At 43.6% G+C, this 27,767-nt stretch overlaps 1 protein-coding gene across 2 annotated transcripts in view; it reads left to right on the top strand.

The window, feature by feature from the left end:
• Window positions 1-6,000: 6,000 nt before the first annotated feature.
• Window positions 6,001-27,767, top strand: part of CAP2 (cyclase associated actin cytoskeleton regulatory protein 2) — a 140,678-nt gene continuing 118,911 nt past the window's right edge. The window contains exon 1 of one of the 2 annotated variants that reach the window (XM_072729072.1): window positions 6,001-6,716. Coding sequence is in view for 1 of the 2 variants with exons in the window: in XM_072729071.1 (XP_072585172.1) it covers window positions 7,576-7,646 (71 nt within the window). In the remaining variant the exon portion in view is untranslated. Of the gene's footprint in view, window positions 6,717-7,496; window positions 7,647-27,767 lie in introns of those variants that run through there. The other variant, XM_072729071.1, reaches the window with a different exon arrangement.

Here is a 27,767-nt window from a genome sequence, read left to right as displayed (position 1 = left end):
CAGGTAGACTTCTCCATTACCCCCTCAGTTTTTATTCCTTTGCCATCATAAGCTGCCATACTATGTAGCAATAGTGTTAAGTACTTACTTCTGCCATAATTACATAAGAGAAGCAGGAATATTCCACTTAATAAACAAAGTCTTGTTTTAAACACTGAAATCTAATTCACTATTGCAGCTATACATTATGGCTTTGCTTTTAACTTACAACTGCAAAATATGTCGCATAGCAGTTATGAAAAGAAATGAAACAAATACAAAAATACTTGCATATTGTGTTAGGACAATGTGATTATTTTTATCTGTTCTCTATTCTCAGATACATCAAAATGAAAAATAAATAAATTTGCCTTCTTACTAATAAACTCTTGTCTAACCACTGGCCTCTGGCAATTTCATCTTCTCAAGCCTTCTTTACACTCAGAGTACAAGAGTTAAATACCATACTGCACTTTTTTTCCTACTCATTCTGGGTTAACAGGAGCCTCCAGGTCTCTTAAATTCTCTTGGATAATCTTTCTTCCTTAGGCTGTCTCTAAACTTTTGAATTGGGCTTTCCTCTTATTCTTCTTATTCTTTTTTCAAAGCCCATTATCTTACTTCTTCACAATAATTGGGATTTTAAAAATACATTAAATACTTTTTTGCAATAGTTTGGTTTCACACACACACACACACACACACACACACTATTTTGGACAAACTTGTCTATTTTTATGAGCTCTGACTTTAGGTCTGGATTTGTTTCAGTAAGCAAATCAATGAAATCACGTACTGATCACTGATTGCATGTCATGCACTGTCCTTGGTTAGGGCTGCTATGTATAGCTGTGCAGGTGTGCCCAGCTCGAGGGTACCTGGCTCACAGGTGAATAAAGGCTATTTGTTAACATGTGCCAAGAGGAAGAGACTATGGGCAGCCTTTTCCTTAGCATTGCATAATGATATAAAATAAATTTGAGATACATATGATTCTGCTTTTAGGCATTTACATACAAATAAGTCTTGGAAAGTAGAAAGCAGAAAAAAAACATTTAAGAGGGAAATTTCTTTCTAATTTAATGAATAAACTATCAATTTTGAAGGTATTCAAAGAAGGAAGAGATTAATGTGGCTTGGAGTCTGTAGGTATAGCTCCAGAGAGTTCGTGGAATATAAAAAGAATCCTTAAGTTTAAGACCAGCGGTCTTCTCTATTTCTAGTCACATAAAATTTTCATGCAGGGACATCTTATCCACAAAGTGGGTTATTAGAGGCATGCCCTGTAGTTTAAGTGGTGTCCTCCAGCCCCCCTCGTCTTCTCAAATGCCTCTGAACCTCACCCCATGCCCACCTCATTGCCTGGAATTAGTAAATCATCCTTTGGAGTTAAGGGACACCCATCACAAGATGCTCTTTAAAAAAAGAAGTTATTCCCAAACGGTTAAAATGACCAGATACGATTTGTCTGGATGATTCTGCTAAGCAAAGCTGCTTTGTGCCTGGGTTTTAGAAAGAACCAGAGCCTGTGTTAAACTGAAATGGAGATGTCAGCTTTGCTGCGGGACTTAGAAAGAAAATGCAGGAGGAACCACTTGTCTCTATTTGGCACTTCTATAAGTCGTGGATATTTTGATCAATGTTTAGACATTGATCTGGATTTTTTTCAGAGCTGACTCCAGAAAAACGATAATAAAAGCTATGGATCATCTTCTCAGCCAAATGCAGAAACCTAAAACATTACATGGAGCTCACAGATTCCTGAAGTCTGTCTAGAGATCCCAGGTGAAAAATCCGTGTACACTGAACACCTAACAAGTGTCATTTTGGGTGTCTGCGGTGCGAGGGAAACTGATACTTTTCACCTTCACTTTCTTCTATTTATAGTTCATCACTCAACTTCCCTGTTCACTCTTCCCTCACCTCTCACATCTGTGGGTGGACAGACCATCACAATCATGACTAAAAATCCTCACATTGGAAAAAAAAAAGATGACTATGTGCTGCTACCTCTAACTTGTTTCTATGTGCTCTTGTGACCAAGAGCAAGGTGTGGCCAAAAGAGGTCGGGGCCGTGTGTGGTCGGTGGTGGAAGGGAAGATGGCAATGGAGGTGATGTCTCAGAGGCTATGCGACAGGGCCAGCTCTGCCATTCTTTGTAGCTGCTCAGTCAAAGGCAAGCTCAGTATAACTCCACCATATCAGAAAAAAACCAGATCATGTAGCATAGCCATCAAAGAGTTCTCTCTCTTTCATAAATGCTGGGTCAGGCTATATGGAGGTAGATAAGAGAGAAATCCTTACTAAGGATCTTCACATGGCAAAAGATTGGAATATTTAAAATTTGTTTCTGAGGTCTTTTACTTCTCTGGCACAGCTTCCAATGCTCCAATGGAAAGACAGAAGGTCAGGATGACAGAGTTGAGCTACCCTGGTTTCCTCTTTGAGAAGAAAGGGTAAAGAATCCATTCATCCAAAGCAGTCGATGACTCACTGTTACCTCTGCCAAGGGAATTTGTATCACAGAAATGGGGCGACATTTAACTTATATAATTTATCTTTGTCCATAGCTCACGAACTCAAGGGAGTATTACTCATCTGCCTCTTTCTCTGCACAGCTCACACTGTGATACTATAAAGTTCCCTCATTTCCTTAGTCGGGTTTATTCATTCCTGATACATCAGCTCAGTAGAAGCAAGATATCAGTTTTATTCCTAGATATTCTTGATGATGCATAGAAATTAATTTCTATCACAACTGTTCAGATTTCTAGTCTTGTAGTAAGCATTTGCATTATTATCCACTGCTAGGGTTTTTTTTTTTTTTTTTTTTTAGTTTATTTATTTATTTATTTATTTAGTAATCTCTATGCCCAATATGGGGCTTGAACTCACACAACTCTGAGATCAAGAGTCACGGGATCTTCCTACTGAGCCAAGCAGCCACCCACCAGGAGGTTTCATTCATCCCTGTTTGTTCCTATTTATTCATGTAAAGCATAGTGGTTAAGTGTACAAAGTCAAGCCCGGGTGGCTGGATTCAAAATCCCACGACCAGTGTTGCTTGGTGATCCTGAGCAAATGGCTTAAAGCTCTCCATGTTTGGTTCTTCATTTCTAAAGTGCAGATAAGAACAGTAGCCACTTCACAAGGCTGGGGAGTTAATCCATATAAAATGCTTAGCACAGAGCTTGTCCCGTGGTAAGTGCTCAGAGTTAGCTATGGTGATTATTCTCTGCTTGCATTTTGGAGACACACCATCATCATCTTGTCCTTCTCATGGGCCAAGAAAAGCTCCAGAAAAAGACATTATGTTCACAGGTGCTTTCCACTTGCCAGTCAGGTAAAGGAGGTTACGGCAAAATAGCATGGTGGCAATCATCTGGTCTCAGGGGTCTCAGCAGTCATGTCAGTGGGGTGGGCCTCACAGAGACCTGGGGCCTCGCATAACTTCACGCAGGGCACCACTTGAAATCCAGAGACCCATTCTCTTTCATGCACCGGCATGGACACTGGTTAGAAAAGAGAGTCTGCTTGGGTTCGTTTGTTTCCATCCACCACACCACTTTAAGGGAGATTTTTCATCAAGCCAGCTCACAGATGGTTAGCTTTCCATCTGTCAGACTGACAGGTAAATTTAGACCTCAGGAGTAGGTTCTGGGAGAGGGGCATGGAGGCCTGGATTCTATTGGATATTTGTAGGAGCTTCGTGGACTATGAATTTTGCAATCCTGAGTCACCTAACTCCCCACTGAGATCCTAGCAAATCCCTTCCCCTAAAAGAATTAATTTAAGAGTTTTATACTATATACTGAAAGGCAGAAGAACAGAAGAATCATTCCAACAATGGGCCCCTCCTCTTCCCCATGTGACTACCATGTTATGGGCTCTCAGACACAGACATGGCTGGGGCAATAGAAGTGTTATCCAGGGGTCAAAACCAATGGAGAGGAGGAGGCTCAGATGCAAAAGCATGAGCCCAAGGTGGAATAAGACAAGAATACTATTAGCTTCAGCAAGGAAGGGGACATTAATCCAAATGAAATACAATGAGCGGAGCAGAGGAGAGGAGAAATCTGGGGGCAGAAGGGAGAAAAGTGGAAGGCCTAGAGCTAACATGGCATCAGTCTCTTTGTATAGCAGATAATTAGATCATCAGCTAAGGAGAATGGCAGGATTGGCTTGGAATTTCAAGGAGGACTGAAAAGATTTAGAGGAACCCAGCTCCCATCCTCTTCTTTCCAACTCCACGACATTCAGAACTCATCCCGTTAAAGGAAAGGGTATCAGCAAATATGTACTCAATGACCTTTCTGTGTCAGCCTCAGGGACATAGCCTTAAACCTTTGAACAGACATGATCCTCGCTTTCTTGGAACTTTCTGGTCTAGTTGGAAACTGTGGACAATAAATGTTAGGGAGTTGTTTAGGAGAAAGAGTTCACTGGGGGTTCGCCCCATTGGGGCATACAGCAGCAGACATAAGCTATGTTAGGTGAAATTAGTTATAGGAAGAATTCAGGCACCAGGTTAAGGCTCATTACATTTCCTTCCAAACTAGTGAATTATCCTTTAGAAGATTTCCCTGCCTCTTATCTCTTTGCAATCCTAGATGACACCACCAAATTAACCATTAACATTGCTCTGCTCCAAATCTGTGACTAGATCCCCAAGGGGTCAATCATCTTAGGTTAAGACAGCTAGAATCTATCCTTCCTCCTCTGTCTGGTTCCTGCAATTCTCCATTCCAGCTGCGGTCACCGCCTGTCCTTCAGACATGTCGCACACTTTATTACCTCTTCATCTTTGTCTCTGCTGTTCCTTTCATTGTGAGTGTCCTACCGAGATCCTCCACTTGTGCTGTTTCATTTCTGCTTGAAAGTTCAACTCTCACTTCCATCAGGTTGTATTCTCTGATCCCAGTACTAGAAGGAACCTCCCTCTTGTCTGCGCGACCATAGACCTTCCATCTTACTTCTTTTAGGACATTTTTTAATGGTCTTCTTTCCACTGTCAATATTTTTATACTTTCTTCTTCCTACTATATTATAAACCTAAAGGCAAGATTGTGCCTCATTCGCCTTTATACGCCATAATACTTTATACTCCAAGCAAAATATACTCAGCTAAAGGAAATACTCTCACAGTATTTGTTGATGTTAGTGCCAGGGGGGAAAAAGGTATTATTAGGCTGGATACTTGGACGTTTCCTGTAAACCTGCACAAACTGGTTCTTATGGATATATTACATTTTACATTCTTGGAACATAAATATTCTAAATGCATATATACTCCATCCATCTATTTATTCATTTATTCATTATTCAGTAGAAATGTATTAGATACCCACCAAATGCGGGGCATGGGCATGATAGGGATGGCACTGGCTCTCAGATATATGTAACGTATGCATCCTTTTATCAATGTTTATGCCACTTTGTTTCCCTTCTTTTCAGACAAAGGGGACCAGAGATGCATTCCTCTGTTGGCTAAAAGTAATGTGTAATAGCAATGACCTTCATTTAAGTTCTGACTATGGGGTCAGGATAAGCCTTGTAATGCACAGAAACAAACTAGATGCAATTTTAACATTGAAAATATTAGCTTTTTAGAGCCATCCTCTTGCTTGTTTGAAAATTTTAAGAAATATCAATTACCATCCCCCGCCATAATGATTTCCCTGGCATTTATTCAATGAAGAGTTTCAAGTCCACTTTCTCAGATTGAAATAAATGATGAAAATTGAAAATCAATGTTTTCCTTCTACTAACGTCAACCAAAAAAAAGTAAAAAGCGTCTAATTTTATAATTATAATCCATATATAGAGGGAAAACGGCCACAAATAGACTGATTTGGGATATGTTTATTTTTCGTTTTGTTTTTTAAATATTTTATTTATTTATTCATGGGAGACACAGAGAGAGAGGCAGAGACAGAGGCAGAGGGAGAAGCAGGCGCCCTGCGAGGAGCCCGATGTGGGACTCGATCCCAGGTCTCCAGGATCACGCCCTGGGCCAAAGGCAGACGCTCAACCACTGAGCCACCCAGGTTTCGCTGGGATATGTTTGTTTTTAAATAACTGAGCATTTATTCTCTTTTAAAGATGCTGTATGCAAGATATAACTTAAAGACAGCCTAGAAAATGTTTTTCGGTTTTGTTTTGACAAGGTCTGAGCGCATCTGAGCTGCCCGCCTAGCTATGCGGTCGAGGCCCAGGACCCTTATTCATACTCTGGGCTCGGGGACGCACCGGCCCGTCTCCTGCTTGCTAAGGACCCGTCCCACCTCTCGGCAAAGTCTGAGGAGCCGCGCTATCCGGGCCGGAGTCTCCGGATCTTTCCAGACTTCGTGCGGGGCTGCCCGACGCGCCGAACCCATTTCGTTCCTGGCCGGGCGCTGGGCTGGCGCTCCCCCTCTCCCCCCCTCCCTCCCCCCTCCCTCCCTCTCCCCATCTCCCCCCCCCCTCCCTCCCCGCCGCCCCCGGCCTCCGCGCCGCCCAGCCCCCTCTCCTCCCCGCTCCCCTGCATTCCCACCCCCACCCCCACCCCCACCCGCGGGGCCTTGCCCTCCTCCCTCCCTCCCTCCCCCTCTCTCCCCCGGCTCGTCTGTATTTGGAGCTCCCGGAAGCCGCCGGCGACTCTCCCCGGGAGCAGCGTGACCGGCAGCGGCTCCGATCGGGGGGAGGAGGGAGAGGGAGGAGGTGCGAGCGGCGGGGCGCGGACCCGGGACCCCCAGCAGGTAAGCGGGAGCAGCGCGCGGGGGGCGGGGGCGCAGGTGCAGGGGCGCAGGGGCGGGGGCGCAGGGGCGGGGGCGCCCCGCGGCCGGCGCTCGGAGTTGCGCGGGGAGGCGGGGAGGGGAGGGGAGGGGAGGGGAGGGGAGGGAGGAGAGGGGCCGGGGCGCGGCGGCGCGCGAGCGGGAGAGGAGGCGCGGGCGCCCGCGGGGCCGGGGGCCGGGGCCGGGGGCCGGGGCCCGCGGCGGGGGCGGGGGCGGGGACGCGGGCGGGGCGGGGGGAGGCGGCCGGCCCATCTGGGTCAGCGCCCGGCGCCCTGCCCCCGCCCCGTGCGGCCGGGGGGCGCCCCGGGGTGCGCGCGGGTCCGGCGGGGCCTACCGCCCAGCGCCGCCGCCCCGGGCCCGTCCTGACTTGGGGGGCTCCGGGCCTCCGGGGGGCGGGGGGGGCGTGGGAAGCGCCGTGACCGCGCTGGATGCGACCACCGCACCTCGATCGGAAAGTGCGCGAAAGAAACGGACCTGGCGTCTCTGTCCAACCTGAGCAGAGCCGATGAGTCACTTGAAAAAAATGCGAAGGCAGCTGAGGCCTCGAGGGGCGGGGGCAGCGGGGCTCCCCGCGGCTGTCGGTGAGGGCGGCCCGCGCCCCGCGCCCCGCGCCCCGCGCCCCGCGCCCCGGTTAGCCGGTGCAGAGGAGGGGGCCCTCCCTGTGCTCTCGGCCGGGCGGCGGCGGCCCCACCGGCGGGCTGCGAGTTTGAGCGGCCTTTCCACGGGGGCTCTGCAAAATGAGCGAATGAGTGACTGCTGTTGAGGATGTGAAACGAGGATTGGGTCCAAAGGGCCAAAGAGGAGCTGGAACCTGTAGCAAAACATGAAGAACCTTTGGTTCTGTGGGTCGTGGGAGGGCAGGAGGCTGTGCGGCTCAGGCCCCGTGGCTTACAGGTACCCTTCCTTTACTGAGTGTATGGATTTCTCTTCATTTAAGGAACGTGCCTTAGAATTCTTGGTAAAACGTCCCAGCTCACTTGATGTGAGATGATAATAGTGGAGTGATCTTTGGGGAAATTATTCTTAAGAGTCCAACTAGACGGTAAGCCTCTTGAGGGCAAGGATGGGGTTTGGGGAACTTCTTTCAGCAGGAGCAGTATTTGACTAACAGCATGTAAGGAGCAAGCAAGGAAAGTTTGTTTGTTTATTTATTTATTTTAAAGATTTTACTTATTTATTCATGAGAGACACACACAGAGAGAGGCAGAGGCGTAGGCAGTGGGAGAGGCAGGCTCTCTGAGCCTTAGGCAGACTCCCAACCCTAAGCCACCCAGGCCTCCAGATAGTGAAAGTTTTTGAAGTAATTAACTCAATAGCTTGAGTGTGGAGTGTGGCTGGATCCTGACTTCTTGAACACAGAGTATTTTGCAAAGAAAGACTCTTCTGTGAGTTCCCACATCTAAAAATCCCTTTTAAATTAGAATCAAGGTGTCATGTTTATTAAAGAGAAAAAGAAATTGAGAAATCAGGAAGGTGACCGAAGGAAATGGCCATGACTGGTTGGAAGAGGTTTTTGGTGCTCATTGTTGAAATGGTGAAAACCATACGAACTTCAAATTTCAGTGTCCGTAAATTTCAGCCATACCATTCCTTTATGTATTGTCTATAGCTGGTTTCAAGAGTTGAGTAGCTCCTAAAGAGACTGCATGGCCAGCAAAAACCTACGTATTTACTCTCTAGCTCTTGGCTCAAAACATTTGCCAGACTTTACACTGTATTAACAAATTTGAAGTTCATGAACTTTTCATCTGTAATGAAACATTCTTCTTGTTTTTTTCAAGTATTTTAAGTGTGAAAATGATTCTTAGCTTGGGAGAGGAGGGAGAGATAAAAAGACAGGAGGGAAAGGGGGCAGGTTTTTCCTGTGGGTAGGAGTCTGCTACTTCCACTTGCTATGTGATAGTTTGAAGAAGAGCCTTTGACTGGATTCATGGGCCAGATTCTCTGAGTGCCTGAGTCATATCCAGCAGTTGTTACATACGTTCAAAAGTAGCATTAACTTATTTGGACATTATAGTGTTTTGTTTTGTCTTGAATATTCCCTAACAGACATCTTTATACATGAAGTTTTGTTAATTATGTAATATTTTATACGTAAAACTAATATGTTAAGTATATGTAAGCTATAACCACTATGTTCAAATGGCCACCTGTGATCCTATCACTGCATTGAAAACTTGGGCTTAAGAAAGGGCTAATTGTGAAAAGATAACCTATGGAATGGGAGAAAATATTTTTAAATTATGTATCTAATTAGGGGCTTGTATCCAAAATATATAAAGAGCTCTCACAATTCAATAATAAAAAGATAAATAACCCAATGTAAAAGCTGTCAAAAGATCTGAATAGACATTTCTCCAAAGAAGATATACAGATAGCCGATAAGTAATGAAAAGATGCTCGACATCATTATTCATCAGAGAGGTACAAAGCAGACCACTCTAGTGGATACCATTTCGCATCCACTGGGAAGGCTAGAATAAAAAACAAATCAGATGGTAAGTGTTGGTGAGGATGTGGAGGAACTGGAACTCTTACTCATTGGTTGTAGAATTTAGAATTTCAAATGGTGCTGCTGCTTTGGAAAGCGGTTTGGCAGTTCCTCAAAAGTTGAACACTGAGTTACCGTATGATAGAGCAGTTTCACTCTCAGTATATATATCCAAGAGAAACGAAAGTATATGTCTACACAAAACCCTATGCATGAATATTTATACCAGCACCATTCATAATAGCTGAAGTAATTAGCTATTACTTGGGTGGAAGTAACCCAAATGCCCATTGATTGATGAATGGATAAATAAAATGTGGTATATCCATATAATGGGATAGTAGTTGGCCATAAAAAAGAAACGAAGTAGTGATCCATGCTAAACATGTATGAGCCTTGAAAGCATTATTCTAAGTGAAAGAAGCGAGTCACAAAAGACCACAAATTGTTTAAGTCTGTTCCTATGGCAGCACCTGGGTGGCTCAGTGGTTGAGGTCAGTTCTGCAGCTAGAAAGCTAAGTCAGGGGCCTCAACTGTCCCTCCTGCCTACTGAGTATGACCTGGAAGGAACCTTGTGGAGTCGTGACCAATGCTGTGAGGCCCAGCAGGGGTCAAACAACGCAATTCTAGAAGGAATAGTGTTTGTGACCTGAAGGTGGTGATGGAGATTGCTGGTTAAATTGGGAAAGTAGGGACACCTGGGTGGCTCAGTGGTTGAGCATCTGCCTGCACCTCAGGTCACGATCCCTGGGTCCTGAGATCAAGTCCCACTTTGGCAAACATGCAAGGAACCTGCTTCTCCCTCTGCCTCTCTCTGTGTGTCTCTCATGGATTAATAAATAAAATATATTTTTTTAAATTCTGTTCGTATGAAAACATGCAGAACAGGGGCATCTATAAAGACAGGAAGTAGATGAGTGGTTGTTTAGGGCTGGGGATTGAGGGTAGGGAGGTGATAGTTTACAGGCTATAGGGTTTTTCGTTGAGCTGATGAAAATGTTCTAAAATTGACTGTGGTGATAATTGCGCATATCATTGAATCATACACCTCAAATGGGCGATTTGTCTCCTACGTGTTGTATCTCAATAAAGCTGTTAAAGAGAATAAACAGAAACCAGGGTGGGGGGATCCCACTATATTGTTACTTTGTACTGTTGTATCTCTGTGCCATTCTCTATGTCCCTTCCAACCTGAATTTTGTGTTAACCCCTGGTTTTATTGCGAGACTGTTTTATGACATATGTATGTATTCCTAAAGAATGTGCTATTTAGGTTTTCTTAGTTTTTGATTTACAAAAAGGGTGTATATAATCTTACTTTAAAGAAACTCAAATTAAGTTTTTCAGAATTGTCCTTGTAGTGGCAGGTAGCATCATAGTACATGTTGGCAAATCCTCCACAGCGTATTTATCCATTCTCTTAGTGGGCATTTGGGTTGGTTCCCATGTTTTGCTGTTACAAAGTGTGCTTCTGCGAAGACTTTTTTCCGTGTGTCTTGGCACACATGTGCAAGAGCTCTTCTGTGTGAATGTGACTGGATCATATATTTTCATGATAAAAAGAAAAGAAAAAGTGCATTCTCCTTCTGACTTACACATTGATGATATATCCCCAGCTTCTTTATTCTCCCAAATCGAGTGAATAGAACTGAGATCCTGTCTTCCCATTCCATTTAGATTCTAATTGCAATATCTATTACATGATAACCTAAGAAGTGTGGAAAAACACAAGTTTCAAACTATACAGCTGAATTTCACAGCAGGACCCCTTACATCATGAGCACCTTCACTCCCTTTTATCACTTGGGTTTAGGATGGGACAGAGGACAGTTTTATGAAGTCAAAGGGACATGCCTTTCAGCAAGCCCATTGTGGTTTCTAAACTTTACTCACATGTTCCTTGTAGGTGTCTCCCTGCTGGCCAGTCTGATATTTCTAATGTGACTTAGTTTGGTAATTCTGGTAACAACAAGCCAATTGGAAACCTGGCCTTTAGCCGTGGGCACTTTCTAAGTCTGCCCTGACGCAGGCTGAGAGCTTTTGAATTTCATCCTGGGTATTTCTACTTGTACCTAGGAATAGAGGGAGCCCGGTGAGGTCAGTGGAGGCCATTAATAAGGGATTTTCTAACTTTTGTTAGTTTGCTTTAATTATGATAAAATATGCATAACATAAAATTTACTGTTATAACAATTTTTAAGCGTACAATTCAGAGACAGTATGTTCACAGAGTTGTGCAACCATCACCACCATCCATCTCCAGAACTTTTTAACCTCCTCAGACTGAAACTCTGTCCCCAGCAAATGATAACCCCCCATTCTTCCGTCCCCAGTAGAATGGGGGCAACTACCATTCTACTTTCTGGCTCCAGAAATTTGCCTATTCTCAGGGACTTATATCAGTGACATCACACAATGTTTGTCTTTTTTACATAAGCTTTTATATCCAGGGGAGTTTCATACTCTTGTTTTTCTTAAGTAGACCCTTTTCTGACTTATGGGAAACATTTTTTGCTGAGCGATTATGTAAGAAGACTGTTTCCTTTTTAGGATATAGCCCTATATAGGAAGCAACGTAGCAAGTGTTCTAAGATCAGAGAAAGAACTTTCGATCATTATGGATTTATAATAATAATAGTAATAATGTCACGTGACCTGGCTCATTAATTAGACATCTAATAATCCTGGTTTCTTTTTTTTTTTTTAAATGCAATCCCTTTTCTTTTTTTTAATTTTTTTTATTTTTTTATTTATGATAGTCACAGAGAGAGAGAGAGAGGTAGAGACACAGGCAGAGGGAGAAGCAGGCTCCATGCACCGGGAGCCCGATGTGGGATTCGATCTCGGGTCTCCAGGATCGCGCCCTGGGCCAAAGGCAGGCGCCAAACCGCTGCGCCACCCAGGGATCATAATCCTGGTTTCTTGTTGACCACTTAACTGAGTGGAAAAGGTACAATAATCCCAACATGAAAACTCACATCTATCTAATGAAAGGATAAGTTAGGTAACCTTGAGAGTCTTATACTCCTTAGCTTCTCAGAATTTAAAGGCCATTATACAAGTGTGATCTAAAATCATTCTAGTTTTGATAGTGTATTAAAGAGCAGGAGAGGAGCGCCTGGGTGGCCCAGTTGGTTAAGCATCTGCCTTCGGCTCAGGTCATGATCTCAGGGTCCTGGGATGGAGCCCCACATTGGGCTCCCTGCTTGGTAGGAGCCTACTTTTCTCTCTGCCTCTGTTCCTCCCCCCTGCGTATGCTCACTCTCCCTCTCTCTCAAATAAATAAAAAAAAATCTTTTTTTAAAAAAAGAGCAGGAGGGTCCTGGGAGTCTGGAAATTGAAGCCAGGTGTCTCTGCCTTAGTATTGAAGACGGGGGTAGTCCCTGGTGAAGCAAGATGCTGGAGACAACAGAGACAAACCTTGTAGTAGTACACAGTATGCTAAGAAAATAACCCTTATTACTTTGTATCAGTCCATGTGGAAATCCAGAGAAACTCTGGGATCTGTTGATTATGTCTTCATTCCCCTATGTTGGATGATTTGGATGACTGTTGTTAGGTCCAGCACAGTGAAGGTTGCTAGGGAGGCAAAGAGTAATACCAAGGAAGGAAGATAAGATAAGGAAGATAATGATAAACAGGAGGCGTCCCTGGCTGTGCACACACGTCTCAAAGGATCTCCTAAGGTCCTAGTCACCATTAGTTCCAACCTGTTTGCATTTAGTTTTATTCAGAGGAGAATCACTGGATTTTTTCCCCCCAAAGATTTATTTGTTTATTTTAGAGAGAAAGAGCAAGTGCCAGTGAGGATGAAGAGGGGTAGAGCGAGAGTGAGAGATAAACTTTAGTAGACTCCGTGGTGCTCAATCGGGAGCCTGGCTCGGGGCTCGATCTCAGAATCCTGAGATCATGATCTGAGCTGAAACCAAGAGTCAGATGCTTAACCGACTGAGCTACCCAGGTACCCCAGAATCATTGGATTTTTATGAAATAAATTGATTATTTTACTCTAAGGCAACAAGAAGCAAAGTGGACCACGCTAAGATAATTAGCCAGTTGGATTTTCCAGAACCTGGTACAATAGGCTTCCAGACCGATTATAGTGTGATGTGTAGTTAAGGCTGTCCGTTTTACATATTCTCCATTTAGAAGCCCAGAGTGTGTAGGTAAGGGATTGATGAGATATGAGGGTCGTCTTTGCATCCACTGAACACTGTCTGGGACTTGGGCTCATACCCATCCAGTGGCAGGGAACCCCGATACCTGGTCTAGTGAGCAGGTTGATGGAAGAAGAGTCCGTCTAACTGATTGTTTGGCGTTTGGTAGACCACACACAGTTTCTTCTGGTATCGTCTTCTAGAATGCTGGAAGCTGTGGCTGCAGATTTTCAGTGGTGCGATGCAGGTTCACAGGTATTTAACCAAAATTCTTAAAGTTGCCATTTTGATTCCTCCTTCATTTCCATTTCTGCTTCTTCGTTGCTTTTCTGCTCTCGTGGTGCTCTCTGTTGTTCAAAGTTCCCTCTGTGCACAGCCCTCTGGCTCTTCTTCTTCCCTCAGCATCTCTTCTGAGTGGAAGGTGGACAGTTATCTAATACAAGTTCTCCAGTTACTGAACATGTTTAAAAAGAGGTTTGCTAATGCAGATGAGTCTAGATTGGATAGAATCAGGGGTGGATTTCATTTTTGTGCTTCTTATTTTAGGCCAACAATCTTTAAACTGTCTACATTAACTGTATTCAAAGACTTCCCTCCAGGTACATGCACACAGGTGTTGAGAAAGTAAATTTCCAGATCCTCCTCTTCCCTTTGTCCTTTTCTCAAAGACTAGTCTTCTTGAGAGCAGGTGTGCCACAGAGATGCAGGTTCTCTCTCTCATCTTCTTTTTCCATTAGTGCCTTTCTCTCGTTTTACCTAAGAAATGACTATATCTCTAATCCATCTTCCTAATTCATTTTACTAAAAAGGCCTATTTCTAACCTATTTTTTACTAAACTGCACTCTCCAAGGATATAAATAACTAGGGGATGAGGAAGGCAGAAAGGGAGACATTTCAGAATATCAGCTTTAGGGTAAGAAAGTGAATGATTCTCTGAAATCATTCTGAAAGCGAATGCCTGGACATCGCAAATCAAGTGTTTTCTAAATGTCCTCCCAAAACACACACACAAAACACACACACACACATACAAAACTGAAGATCAATCTAATCAAATTGTAAACTGATATTAAAGGACAAACTTAGAAAAGAATGAAATCAGGATTCTTGTACAAATGAAAAATGAACATTTTCAAAAATACTTATTTGAGACAGAGAAAGAGCATGAACAGGGGGAGAGGCAGAGGGAGAAGCAGACTCCCTCCTGAGCAGTGAGCCCTACACTTGATTCCAGGCTTGATTCCAGGACCCTGAGATCACAACCTGAGCCGAAGGCAGACACTTAGCCAACTAAGCCACCCAGCCTTCCCAAAATGAATACTTTTAAACATACTAAAAAAATGAGAGAGCTGGGAAGGTCTACAGTCAGTTCAAAGGAGACCACTGAGAGGAAGGTTGAAATGAATTTGCTTAATTGGTTTTGAATTGGCTTCTTCCACAGTGAGAGAGGAAAGTCAGTTGAACTTCCAGAGGATAAAACTTACATGCTTTTGGACAATAATTACCTACTTTCCAATCAGTTTTCTACAAGTTAACTACTATGTCTACAGAATTGTAAATGACCCTCGTCAAAGACAGTGAATGGCTGAGATAAGCCAGTTGGATGAGCAGATAGGGTGCTCACGAGTCCATCATCCCAGTTTCTCCTTACATTGATGATTCAAATAATTTTTGATATTTCTTCACCATGTGATGTTTAGTATACTCAGGAACTCAAATAATGAAGTGACCTTTCTCTTACAAAATGGCACCCATTCCCATCTTCTCATTTATGTGGACATAGTTTTCCAGCATTTACTCTGATAAAAACAAAAGGTGAGAAATTGATGGTCAACTTTGACTCATTCTAGTAATAAATATACTCATCCACATATGCATGAAAAATTTGAGAAATGAAAGTGCTCAAGAGAGGTTTTCCAATAAAAATTACTTCTCATATACATTAGTAATTATCAATCTCTGTGGTATTTGTGTTGATTTGATAAGTTGCATTCAGAGTTACAGTGGTAACAATCAGGAGAGCATTTTTTTTTGCCATTGAATTTAAAGTTAGGCTTATAAACATAGTTTTGATGCAGCAAAGTATGATAGAATAATTAATAAAAGGCATTAAAGCATAAAATAAATAAAACTAGGATACATTTCTATAGGGCAAGAGGAATGGAAACATAAGTTCGAGGAGAAAATGTAATTATGAGAAATTTGTGACTGTCAAAAAGTCACACCTGTTGGTGGGTGTATGGTGTATTTTTTAAAATGAATATGAATTTCAGTGTATGAGAATGAGAAATCAGTTTATTTTTGTGGGTCAATATTAGCAGAATGCTAAAGGTTACATTCTCTGTAGCCATCTACATTTTGGTAAGATTTTTTTTTACATGTCCATCTAAAAATGGGCAGGAGAGTTTTACAGAATGCTTTCTGGATATTTATGACTGAAAATTTGGAAATCCTTTTTTGGAAATCCTTTTTGTAGCTTATCCTTCCTCTGTTTTCAGACCAAAGTATCAACTACGGTCAGTAATAAGGGAACTGGTGTCTGCACGTTTAGTGTTGATAACGGAACCAAATTGTTGATTGGCAGGGTTCTAGTGACTCCTAGTTCTGCTAGATTTAGGGAAGACGTTTAAGAATAAAGGTCTTAGGGCACCTGGGTGGCTTGCATTCAGTTAAGCATCTGCCTTCGGCTCAGGTCATGACTTCAGGATCCTGGGATGGAGCCCATTGGGCTCCCTGCACAGCGGGGAGCCTGCTTCTCCCTCTCCCTCTGCCTCTCCCCCTGCTTGTGCTCTCACTCACTCTCTCTCTTCCTCTCTCTCAAATGAATAAATAAAAATCTTAAAAAAAAAAAAAGAACTAAAGGTCTTGATGCTTATGACACCTCTCAAAAGGGAATGATAGCTTATCAGGTTTTATTTCTTTTTAAGTGGTTATATCCTCACTGTTCTCATCTTTCTTGGTCTCCCCTTTGGAGACACTTACTGTAAGTTATGTGTGTGTGCATGTCCGTGTATATTATTAACCAGACAGCACTGTTTGGATCTGTCAGTGTGTAGTTTTCATCAGGTTTGAGAAACGTTTGCTCATTATTTCTTCGGGTATATTTCCCACCGCAATCTCTTTGTCCTCTCCAGGGATACCAAGGCACTAATATTAAACCTTTTAATATTGTCCTACAGGCCTCTTAAGCTCTGTTCAATTCTTTTTCTCTCTGTTCTTCAGGTTGGATAATATTGATACCATCAGGTACACTGTAGCTTCCCTTTGCAATCGCCATCCTGCTATTGAGCTCATCCAGTGTGTTTTTTGCATTGTATTTTTTGGCTCCAAAATAGTCACTTGTTTCTTTTTTATGGGTTCTGTGCCTCTGCTGAGAACTTCTGTCTTTCCATTCATCCTAAGAATGTTTACCTTTATCTCCCGGTACATCATTAAAACAGCTCCTAGAAGTCTGTCCGATAATTCCAACATCTGTGTCATTTAGGGGTTACCATTTGCGGATTGTTTTTTCTCTTGAGAACTGATTGCATTTCCCCCAGTCCCTTGCGTGTATTTTGTTGTTGTTTTTGTTGTTTTCCATTTACCAGGCAGTCAGCCCAGTTCTGTCTTGCGTTCTGTGGGCAGTGGTTCCAACATCAGTGCAGTTTTGAAAATCTTTGCTGTGCTGCTTTGTGTCCCGTGGAATCACTATTTAGGGCTTAGTGTGGACTTGAGCCATGGCTTCTACTGCAACTTGGATCTCAAAGCCTTTGGATCTGGCCCACTCGTGCGCAGCTCTGGGCAAGCCTGGGGCTTGTGCTGGTTCATGCACAGGATCAAGGGACCTCTTTCTCCCGCACAGTCTTCTCTGGGATTTCTCTCTCACCATCCTGTCCCCAGAGCCTTTTCCTCCTACCTGGGCTTCTGGCCAGAAAGACTGGGTTTCTCTTGCAGTTTCAGCTGCTCACACTGCCATGGTATAGTTCCCGGAGACCAGGGCTGTCCTCAGGGCTGAGCATTGAGAAGAAAGGAGGAGGAAAATGCTAGTACATAGTACAGATGGATTCTCCCCCACATTCTTTGTGGAGCTTTTTCTTTTTCTTTTTTAAAGATTTTATTTATTTATTCATAAGAGCCCAATGCAGGACTCGATCCCAGGACCCCAGGATCATGCCCTGGACCAAAGGCAGATGCTCAACCACTAAGCCACCCAGGTGTTCCCTCCCCACACTCTTTGGACCACAGGGACCTCTTTACCCTGCTCTTCTGGCAGTAACACCAGAGAAGCATTTCGTTGCTTCTGCTGCTGCTTGCTGTTCTGTGGTGCGGCTCCATGGCTACAGCCACTCTTGGGGTACAAAAATGAATCCCACCCCAACACGCATGACCCTGGACTTTCCGTACATTTTTCCATTGCAGGGCCTTCCTTCCAGGTCTTCTGGCCAAAAAGAGGAGGTTGCTCTCAGAGTCATTGTTGCCTGAACCCCTGCATAGTTCCAACTTTGGGTCAACCCTGAAGAGAAAAGAAAAAAAAAAACACAAAACACATTCCCAAATAAGTCTCCTTTTCAAGTCTTGATCACTTTCCTCAATTCACCCACTGCTATTTATCTTTCAGAGTCAGGGAGTTTGCATTTTGAATTTTGAACAGTTTAGAGCGAGGCTGGAGCGGGCAATTCCCTCTTGATCGATACCTCCTTTTGATACTTTTGATCCCTGTCCCCCAGGCCCCCCCAATGTCTTGGTTCTGCATTGTCCTCTTTCTCTATACAGTCCTTACTTTGGGCTTCTGGGTCTAAAGAGAAAAAAGAAGGAGGAGGAGGAGGAGAAAGCAGCTGCTGCAATGTTTTGGTGGTCCACAGCTCTGTTTGAAAACACCAATTTTGTTAAAAGTAATAAATCAAAGTTAAGTATGAACGTAGCCGCCGGGGAAGGGGATGCTGGAGATGCATGAAGAAGCAGAGGGATCTTGGGGCCAAATCCATCAACCTGGCTCTTCGAAGTCAAGTGATCACACCTGCATTTGTTACAAATGTCCATGCACAAAACTGGCCCAGCTCTTGAAAATTAATAATTGGGGTTCTGCTTTTTTTTCGGGGTTCTCCTTTTAAGAGAGTTGCTGAATCTGCTCTTCAGCTGTGTATAACTCTTCCAGTGAATGCCAGCACGTTTGAGATCAGAAGGGATTCCAGCAAACCTTCCTGCCTTCAGTCTTCACAGTGTTCTTAACGCCGACGCTACAGGGTTTAGCGAAGGGCAATGTGTTTAGTCAAGTCGTGAGAAGTAATGGACCGTAGCAAATGCGACCCCCCTTCATGCTCTCAGGTACGAATGTCCCTGCTGTTGTGTGTGCTGAGGCATAGCCTTAGAAGCACAGTGTGTGAGATGTCCCTGGTCATCGTGTGGGGGTGACCCGCGCATCCTAGGTGCACAACCCCCAGGAGGCCTGCGGGGCGCTCAGAGATAAATTAGAACAGGGATGCTCGGGCATCATCTTCCAGTTTACAAAGCTCACTTCATCATCTCCTCAGAGCTCTCCCCAAATCCCATGACTGTTATTATTAGGCAGGTGATACAATTCTACCCCAGGAGCCCCCCTTTTCCCCTCGCTCCTTGCAGCCACCAGCTGTCACCCCCGTAGGCACTTTGAGCTCAAAGTCTAAAGCGGAGCTCCTTGTCTTTGCCGGCCACCTGCAAGCCTTGGCACCTGCACCTGCACCGCCCAGCCCCAGGGGGAGGCGTCCTACATGTCCTGCCTTCTTGCTCTCTTTCCCCCCTGGCCCTACCGATCCTGTAGTCCTGTCTTAGATCGCCTGCATTCTCGTTCATTCTCACACCTTCCCCAGGCCGCTGCCACCTAGTAGTAAATCCCCACATCTCCTCTCAGCCTTGTCCACCACTCCTGCCAGCTACTCATCAATCCCTGGTTTTCCCGTGTGCTTTTAGATGGCTTCTGGCACACAGTCAATGCTCAATAAATATTTTCTAGCTGTAATGCCTCCGTGGCTTGGCACATGCTAGGCACAGGCTCAGGGAAGTATTGACCTTACTTACCTGTCTTCCGAATAACACCTCTTCATCCTTGGAGATTTGGCTTAGCATCTAACTAAACTTTAAAAGCCTCCTTCCTTCCCAGGGCTCACTTGAGTATCTGCCTTTCTTGACGTCCCCCGCCCCACCCTAGCCCCTGTGCGTGCACCTGCTCCCAGGGCACTCCTGTACACCTCTATCATAGGATTTCTCAAAGTGTGGGTCCTTTTACTCTGAAGTGTGCTTCTGAGAAATGCAGGCTGCTGGGAATACCCAGAACCACTGAATCAGTATTGCTGAGAGCAGAGCCCAGGAATCTGCATTTTGGAGGCCCCACTTCTCCCCAGCGGTTCTGATGCTGTGTGAACCCTTGCTCTACTCTGTCCCCTGTCTTGGACCCTACAGAGCTAGTTCCGGGAGTGAGGGTGTGGCCTCTCAGAGCAGTCTTTGGTTAAAGTTAGTTGCCACCTAGGTCTTTGCTGGTAGTTAAGAACATCAAAGTTACTCAGATTTAACTTTCTTTTCTTTCTTTCTTTCTTTTCTTTCTTTCTTTCTTTCTTTCTTTCTTTCTTTCTTTCTTTCTTTCTTTCTTTCTTCTTTCTTTCTTCTTTTTTTTAACATTTTATTCATTTATTCATGAGATGCACAGAGAAAGGCAGAGGGAGAAGCAGGCTCCATGCAGGAGGCCCGATGCGGGACTCAATCCTGGGACTCCAGGATCATACCCTGAGCCAAAGGCAGACACTCAACCGCTGAGCCACCCAGGTGTCCTTCTTCTTGATTTTCTCAATAACATTTTCTTTTCTCTAGCTTACTTTATTATAAGAATACAGTATATAATGCATATAGCACACAAAATATGAGTTAATTGACTCTTTATATTATTGGTAAGGCTTCCAGTCAACAGTAGGCTGTTAGTAGTGAAATTTTGGAGGAGTCAAAAGTTATATGTGGATTTTTTATTGCACAGGAGGTGCTGGAACCCCTTAACCCTGCGTGGTTTAAGGATCAGTTGTACCTGTTTGTTTTTGAAAGCTTTATTGAGGTACAGTTTTGCATACCATAAAATTCGCCCATTTTAAGCGCACAATTCAATGATTTCCAGCATTGTGCACCTGCCACCACGATTCTGTCTTAAATCATTTCCCTCACTTCAAATAGAAACTTCGTGCCCATTCGTACTCACTTCCCATTCCTATCTCCAGCCCTAGGCAACCACTAATCTACTTTCAGTCTCTAGAGATTTGCTTTTTCTGGATATTCATATAAGTGGAATTGTACAGTACTTGGTCTTCTGTGCTGGGCTCTTTCACTTAGCATGATGTTTTTGAGGTTCATCAATGTTGTAGAATGTATCAGTACTTTTGTTTTTCTTTTTCTTGCTGAATAATATTCTGTTGTATGGATACATTTTGTTTATCCATTCATCAGCTGATGGACTTATAGGCTGTTTCTTCTCATGTTTTGGCTATTATGAATGATGATGCCATGAACATTTGCACCTGTGGACATACATTGCCCTTGAGTAGATAGCTATCAGTGGAATGGCTGGGTCACATGGCAAATGTATACTTGACTTTTTAAGAAACCTCCAAACTGTTTCCATAGCAGCTGCACCATTTTACATTCCCACTGGAGTGTAGGAAGCTTCTGATTTCCCGACTTCCTCACTGGCACTTGTTACTATCTGTCTTCTTGGTGATGGCCATCCTCCTCGTGGATGCGAAGTGGTATCTCCTTGTGGGTTTGTTTGATTTGCGTTTCCGTGATTAGTATTGATGTCGAGCATATTCCTATATCCTGCTGGCTATTTGCATATTTTCGCTGGGAAAATGTCTAGTCAAATATTTTGGCCAATTTTAAGTTGGGAGTATTTTTCTTATTTTTGAGTTGTAAGAGTTCTTTATATATTCTGCACCCAAGGAGAGCAGCATGTATATTTTATGGAGGGACGGAAGGTCCATGGAAACCCTTCCCAGGCTATGGTATCCTAGCCAGTGGAGTCTCCATGGTTCTTTTTCCAGTGGCCCTTGGGGACCTCCTAGAAACATCCATTTGACCTACACCTCCTCCATAGGCTAAACAAGAGCAAAAGGGCAATGTGGGGACACAAAAAAGAAAGATGTCCCCAACAGCATGGAAGCTTAGGAAGGGTCATGGAGTGAGTTAGGGGAGGGAGCGCTTGTTTTCGGCAAAGGGTCTTTGCCTCACCTTTAGCTAAGAGAGTTCACACTTCATGATGGGAGAATGAAATAGGGATCTGTCCTGGTCCCATTCAACATTCAGACTCTTACAATTTTATGGCTCTGTCCTTACCCAGCACCAGCACCCCAAGTCAGGGCACAGAGCCAGCCTTCAAGATATACTTAGACTTCCCCCGTGGCCTCAGTTCCCACTGGGTTCTTCCCTGCTAAATGGCCCAGTTCCCTGCTGCCTGGTGTCCTGGAGTGCTGGACTGTCCCCGGCTGCCCAACTGTCTGTTCCTGAAGGAGATCATGGCCCGCTGAGGAATCTGTGTCTCATCTGTGTGGCCCTGGCAGCCAGCGCAGAACATAGCTCGAAACACATTTGCACAGTTTCCTTAAGTCAGCAAATGAAGAAGGAGGGATGAATTCGTGTATTAGAAGATAGTAAATTGAGCCTCAGATGGGTTAAGTCATCTGCCCAGGGCAATGTAGGCTGTCAGTTAAGGGGCTGGACTCTCAAATTAAGGTTCTCTGATGCCCAAACACTTTTTCCACTATAGTGGGCTATGAGTCCTTGCCTCTTATCTTCAGATTCCCACTTAGAGGAGAAATATTTGTGTCACAAGACAAATCAAGGAGGCTCCCGAGAAGTGATAGGAGCAGAGTGGTGAGGGCAGATGGAAAGGGGGTTGTCCTCTCTACGAGTGGTTGTTTATTTTACCCTCCTGTACCCCACTCTGAATTTGGTGGTGATGACAAGGAGTAAATGGCAGGTGGTAAAGAGAGGCTACCTCTGATCTGGGGACATGGTGCAGCCTTTCGGAGGAGTTAAGATGTAGAATATGGGTGCAGCAGTGCCGAGCAGGACCATTGAGGCAGTGGGAGCAGCAGAACGGTGGCACAGGAGAGGAGCGGTGGGGGAGGGGGACATGTTTGGGAAGGCATGACTTGTCTCTGTGACTGGGTCTTAGGAACCAGCTGAGGTGTAGAAGGCTGGGGTGAGGTCCTTTTGCAAGTCCAGCTGAAGACAGCTTGCCTTTTTTCTCTGCCCTGGGACCTTACTAAGAGGCTTTGGAGGAATCCATTGGCTGATCAGGAGCTTGTATGTTTTTTCCGGTTTTGTAAAAAATGTAAGGTGTTCTTTTATTTGTGTGATTCCCTGATCTTTCCCATTCTGGTTTTCCTGTTTCAAAATTCAGAGACTTGAGGCACTTCGGTGGTTGAGCATCTGCCTTTGGCCCAGGTCATGATCCTGGAGTCCGGGGATCAAGTCCCTATAGGGAGCCTGCCTCTTCCTCTGCCTAGGTCTCTGCCTCTCTCTATGGGTCTCTTGTGAATAAATAAATAAATAATCTTTAAAAAATAAATGCAGAGACTCGTTAAACTTCTTTGCAATAAAAAGAAAATGTTGGCTTTTTTTTTTCCCCCTGTTTGGTGAGAAGCTGGCCCCGGAAATGATCCATAGGAGAGTAAACAGAAGCTATAAAGGAGGCATGTTGGCAATGCAAGTGTGTATCTCTTAGAAAAACAACTCCCTGGCTTGATTGAGCAGGGTCTGTTTCAAGCCCCTCCCAAGATGGCTGGGCAAGAAATAAATATATTTTAATCCCCCTTAATTTTCTACCCATGCACATTGTGTTTGGCAGATAGTGGAAACTAACTGCATGAATGAAACCAACATATTCAGTGAGCCAGTCAATGAATGAAGGACTGAAGACCATGGTTGTTTCTTCTACACATCCTGTTACCCCATCAGTGATAGCAAACCACACAATTCCTTCCCCCAGTGATTGGTAGCTCCTGGAGGAAAGAAAGAAGGTAATTGTTGTAGTCATGATAAGGAGAAATTAACCTCTAGGGCAGCTGGGTTTGATGATAGTTCGAGAATTTGTTTTTTTTTAATTTGGGTGGATTCATAGAGAAAGTAGTCCGTTGTGACTTTACTATTTCGAGAGAGCTCACATGGAAGCCAACTTCCCAGTCTCATCATGAGAAAAGTTTAGAAAGTCTTCCATCTCCTGTCACAAGTTTCAGCTTTGACTCATGATCTTTGGAAGCCCTTGAACCTGGGTCTTCATCATAGAGTTAGGGGAGAAACGCTCACCACAATGATCTCTGCACCTTTGGCCTAGTGAGGAGGACTTCCACCAGCAGTCTTGAACCTAGAAGACCCAACCGTTGTTAACACAGAAATGTTACCACAGTAGGGTTCTCCCTGGCTTGTTTTATGAACTTGCTGTGAGGAATTTACAAAACCCTTTGGACAATGTGGAGTTTTAAAAATCTTGAAATCCCGAAGAGAAGAGGAGCTGGGGAAAACCCCAGGTTCACAGTCCAGAGAGCAAGGGTCTCTTGTGAATCTTGAGAGGAAGCCTCTGTGGTTTTAAGTGGGAAAAACTAACCCAGGGTCTTCTTCTAAATGGAAGCTGCTCCTGTGAAAATTTGGCTTGCCACCTGATCTGGGATTATGCCAGTGAGTGGGCAGGCAAGGGAAAGGCGGTGAGGGGTAGCCAATTAATTAGTCAATCAAAAAATATTTATAGAATTCCCTATGTACGCGGCAGCAGGCAAGACTCAGCGGGAGATGGGAGAAGAGTAAAAGGTGGTACCTCAGCCCATGAGGGGCTCAGACTTGTCTCTTTGGGACACAAGGTGTGCATGTGCTAGCAGAAAAGATAGCACGAGACAGTAGTTTAATTGAGCAGAGTGTCTTATAGATACCGAGAGTGTAACATAGACAAGTAGGCTGTTGTTCTGGGCTTATCACTACTCTCTACTCTGGGATGTCGGTTTTCAATGCAGCTATGAAAACTGCTTTTTATACTGGTTAGACTAAGTAGTTAGATCTTACCAGAACACTTACCACTGAGCACAAGATGATTTGGATGAGAAAATAGGAAGGATGAAGGAGTATTGTCTTCCAAACATGATTCCACAGAAACTGTGCTTGTCTCCTTAGCAGAGCACTATTTAAAAGCAAACGAGTCATTATAAAAATACGTAGGAACCTCCAGTTATAGGATAAATAAGTCCTGGGGTTGTAATGTTCAGCATGATGACTATCGTTAACAGTACTGTGTTGTGTATTTGAAAGTTGCCAAGAAAGTAGATCCTAAAAGTTCTTGCCGCGAGGAAAAACCTTGTAACTAAGTGTGGTGATGGTTAATTGAGCTTATTGTGGGGGTCATTTTGCAATGTACAGTAGTCACCCCTTATCCAAGGTTTCAGTTACCTGTGGTCAGTCGTGGTGGGAAAGTAGGTGATGCTCTTTCTGATGCCACAAGGTCATTAGTAATCTTACGCTCTCGTCATGGTGCCTGCGTTATTCACCTCACTTCATCTCATCACGTAGGCATTTCATCACCTCCCATCATCACAAGAGGGTGGGGTATGGTATGAGAAAATATTTTGAGATAGAGGAAGGTCATATTTACATAACTTTCATTACAATATAGCATATTGTTATAATTGTTCTATTTTATTATTAATGTTAATCTCTTACTATGCCTTATATATAAATTAAACTTTATCATAGGTATGGATATACAGGAGAAAAACATAGTATATATAAAGTTTGATATTGTCTGCAATTCCAGGCTTCCACTGAGGGTCTTGGAATGTATCCCTGTTGGATAGAGGACTACTGTATATATATACCAAATAATTATGTGGTTCACCTAGGACTAATACACTATATATGTTGATTATTTCTGAATTTTTTTTTAATGTTTGGGGGAACATATGTGACTAAAAAACTAATTTCATACCAACATTTTCATTTTATTTATTTACTTATTTAAAGATTTTATTGATTTATTTGAGAGAGAGAGTGTGTGTGTTTGTGTGTGTGTGTGTGCACAGGAAGGAGGGGAGGGCCAGACGGAGAGGGAGAAGCAGGCTCCTCTCAAGCAGGGACCTAGCCGTGGGGCTTGATCCCAGACCCTGGGATCATGACCTGAACCAAAGGCCGACACAACTGACTGAGCCATGCAGGTGCCGCTAAAATGTTCATTTTATAGTAACCATTACATGTGATCTTGAGAAAACTTTTCTTAGAAATCTTGGTGGCAGGACATCTGGGTAGCTCAGTGAGTTAAGAGTCCGACTCTTGATTTCAGCTCAAGTCTTGATCTCAGGGTTGTGGGTTCAGGCATGGAAACTACTTTTAAAAAACACACAAAATGATTGAGACCTTATAAAATGTTTGTAGGTGTGGGGAACTCTCCTTTTCTGGAAACTACCACAGGAAAGAATAGGAATGCTATCTTTCTTACTGTTTTAAAATAACCATTGCTTATTGGCAGAACATTGGACATAAAATTAGCATTAGGAGCTGAATCTCTGTACCTTAAGGATGAGTTTTATAAAATGACCAGTGAGGCAAAAAATAATTTTTAAATGCATATTATTTCAAGGCAGTATGTGAGAGAATACTGACTGGCTGTATTCTTACTGAAATGTATGAAATATTTGCAGATGTGTGCGGTTGCTGCAAAAGGAGTTTAAATTTTTTAAATATTTAGAAGCTGAACTACTTTATTTGAAAAAAACAAAAACAAACCCAATATGTAATTTCTAAACTCAGAGATATAATATACAATGACCATTTTCCTATCTTTCTCACACTTCTTGAAAATCATTTATAAAGAAAACATTTGAGGGGCACCTGGGTGGCTCAGTCGTTTAAGCATCTGACTCAATTTAGGCTCCAGTCTTTTTTTTTTTTTTAATTTTTATTTATTTATTTATTTATTTATTTATTTATTTATTTATTTATTATAGTCAGAGAGAGAGAGAGAGACAGACAGAGGCAGAGAGAGAAGCAGGTTCCATGCACCGGGAACCCAATGTGGGACTCGATCCCGGGTCTCCAGGATTGCGCCCTGGGCCAAAGGCAGGCGCTAAACCACTGTGCCACCCAGGGATCCCCTAGGCTCCAGTCTTGATCTCAGGGTCATGAATTCCGGCCCTGCATTAGGCTCCATGTTAGGTTTTGCATTGGGTTCTGCACTGGGTGTGGATCCTACTTAAAACAAAACAAAACTAAACCAAAAATATGTGCTCAACCACGAGGTTGATCATTGTGAAACTTCCCCAAAAACTTCCTCCAGAAAGGAAAACATAAGTTATGTCAAAAGGATGAAGAATCAGAGAATCGGAATGGCTTTGGACCTCTCAACAATAACCTAGGAAGCCAGAGCACGATGAAGCAGTGCCTTGAAAATTCTGAGGAAGACTTTCTGCCTGGAATTCCAGACTCAGCCAAACCATCAATCAAGTGTGAGGGCAAAATAAAGATATTTTCCGACTTGCAAGTTCTCAAAAAAAAAAAAAAAAGTCCTTTCGTGTACTTTTTCAGAAGACAGTGCTCTGAAATTAAAACCGGTAAGGAAGCACACCAAGAAAGGATATAGAATTCAAAAAGCAGGTAATACTATGCAAGAGAGAGAGGAGAGGAGGCCCAGGGTGAAGATATAGGGAGGTCTCTGGTCCCAGAGGCGCTGCAGGCCTACAGAGAGCACACCTGCACTCAGAGTGACTCCAGAAGAGATAACCTCTGAGAAGAAAGACTTCATGGCATTCCATGTTTTGGCTCGCTTGAAAGGGGACTTACACAACTGGGAGAAGAGCTCGGAGATAAAGAACTTTTAAGTATGTAGAAAACTGAGAAGCTGAACCACATGGCTGCAGGAAAACAGGTTTGCAAACAGCAGCAACAACAAAATGGAGACTAATCATAGGCTACGTCAGGACTCAGCTGTGAATAGTCATAATTGTGTTGACATTGATGATTGGTCACACAGAAATTGTGACACAACAGTGTTGGGGCAGAAGAAAGTATGCATGCATGTGTTGGTAGGGATTAGGCAAGAAGAATGTAAACCCTCTTCATTTGGGTGGGAACTCAGTGGAGAATGCTTAGCCTGGAAGAGAAACTAGACATCAAGAAAGAAGCCTGGAGGAGGTAATTACCAAATGCAGTAGCTCAAATAATGGAAATCGGTTGATTCTCACTACAAAATGGAAGAGGGCAGGCAGGGGACTGTTGTGTGTTTGGAATAAACCTTGCAGAACTGTTGACTCTTTAAATTCTGTGCATGTTTAAAAGTTAAACTTTAGGGGCACCTGGGTGGCTGAGTTGGTTAAGCATCTGCCTTTGGCTTAGGTCAT

The sequence above is a fragment of the Vulpes vulpes genome, chromosome 12 (genome assembly GCF_048418805.1).
Source record: "Vulpes vulpes isolate BD-2025 chromosome 12, VulVul3, whole genome shotgun sequence".
Classification (NCBI taxonomy): Eukaryota; Metazoa; Chordata; class Mammalia; order Carnivora; family Canidae; genus Vulpes; species Vulpes vulpes.
The sequence above is the reverse complement of the archived record's forward strand: the minus strand, read 5'-3'. Positions and strand labels throughout refer to the sequence as shown.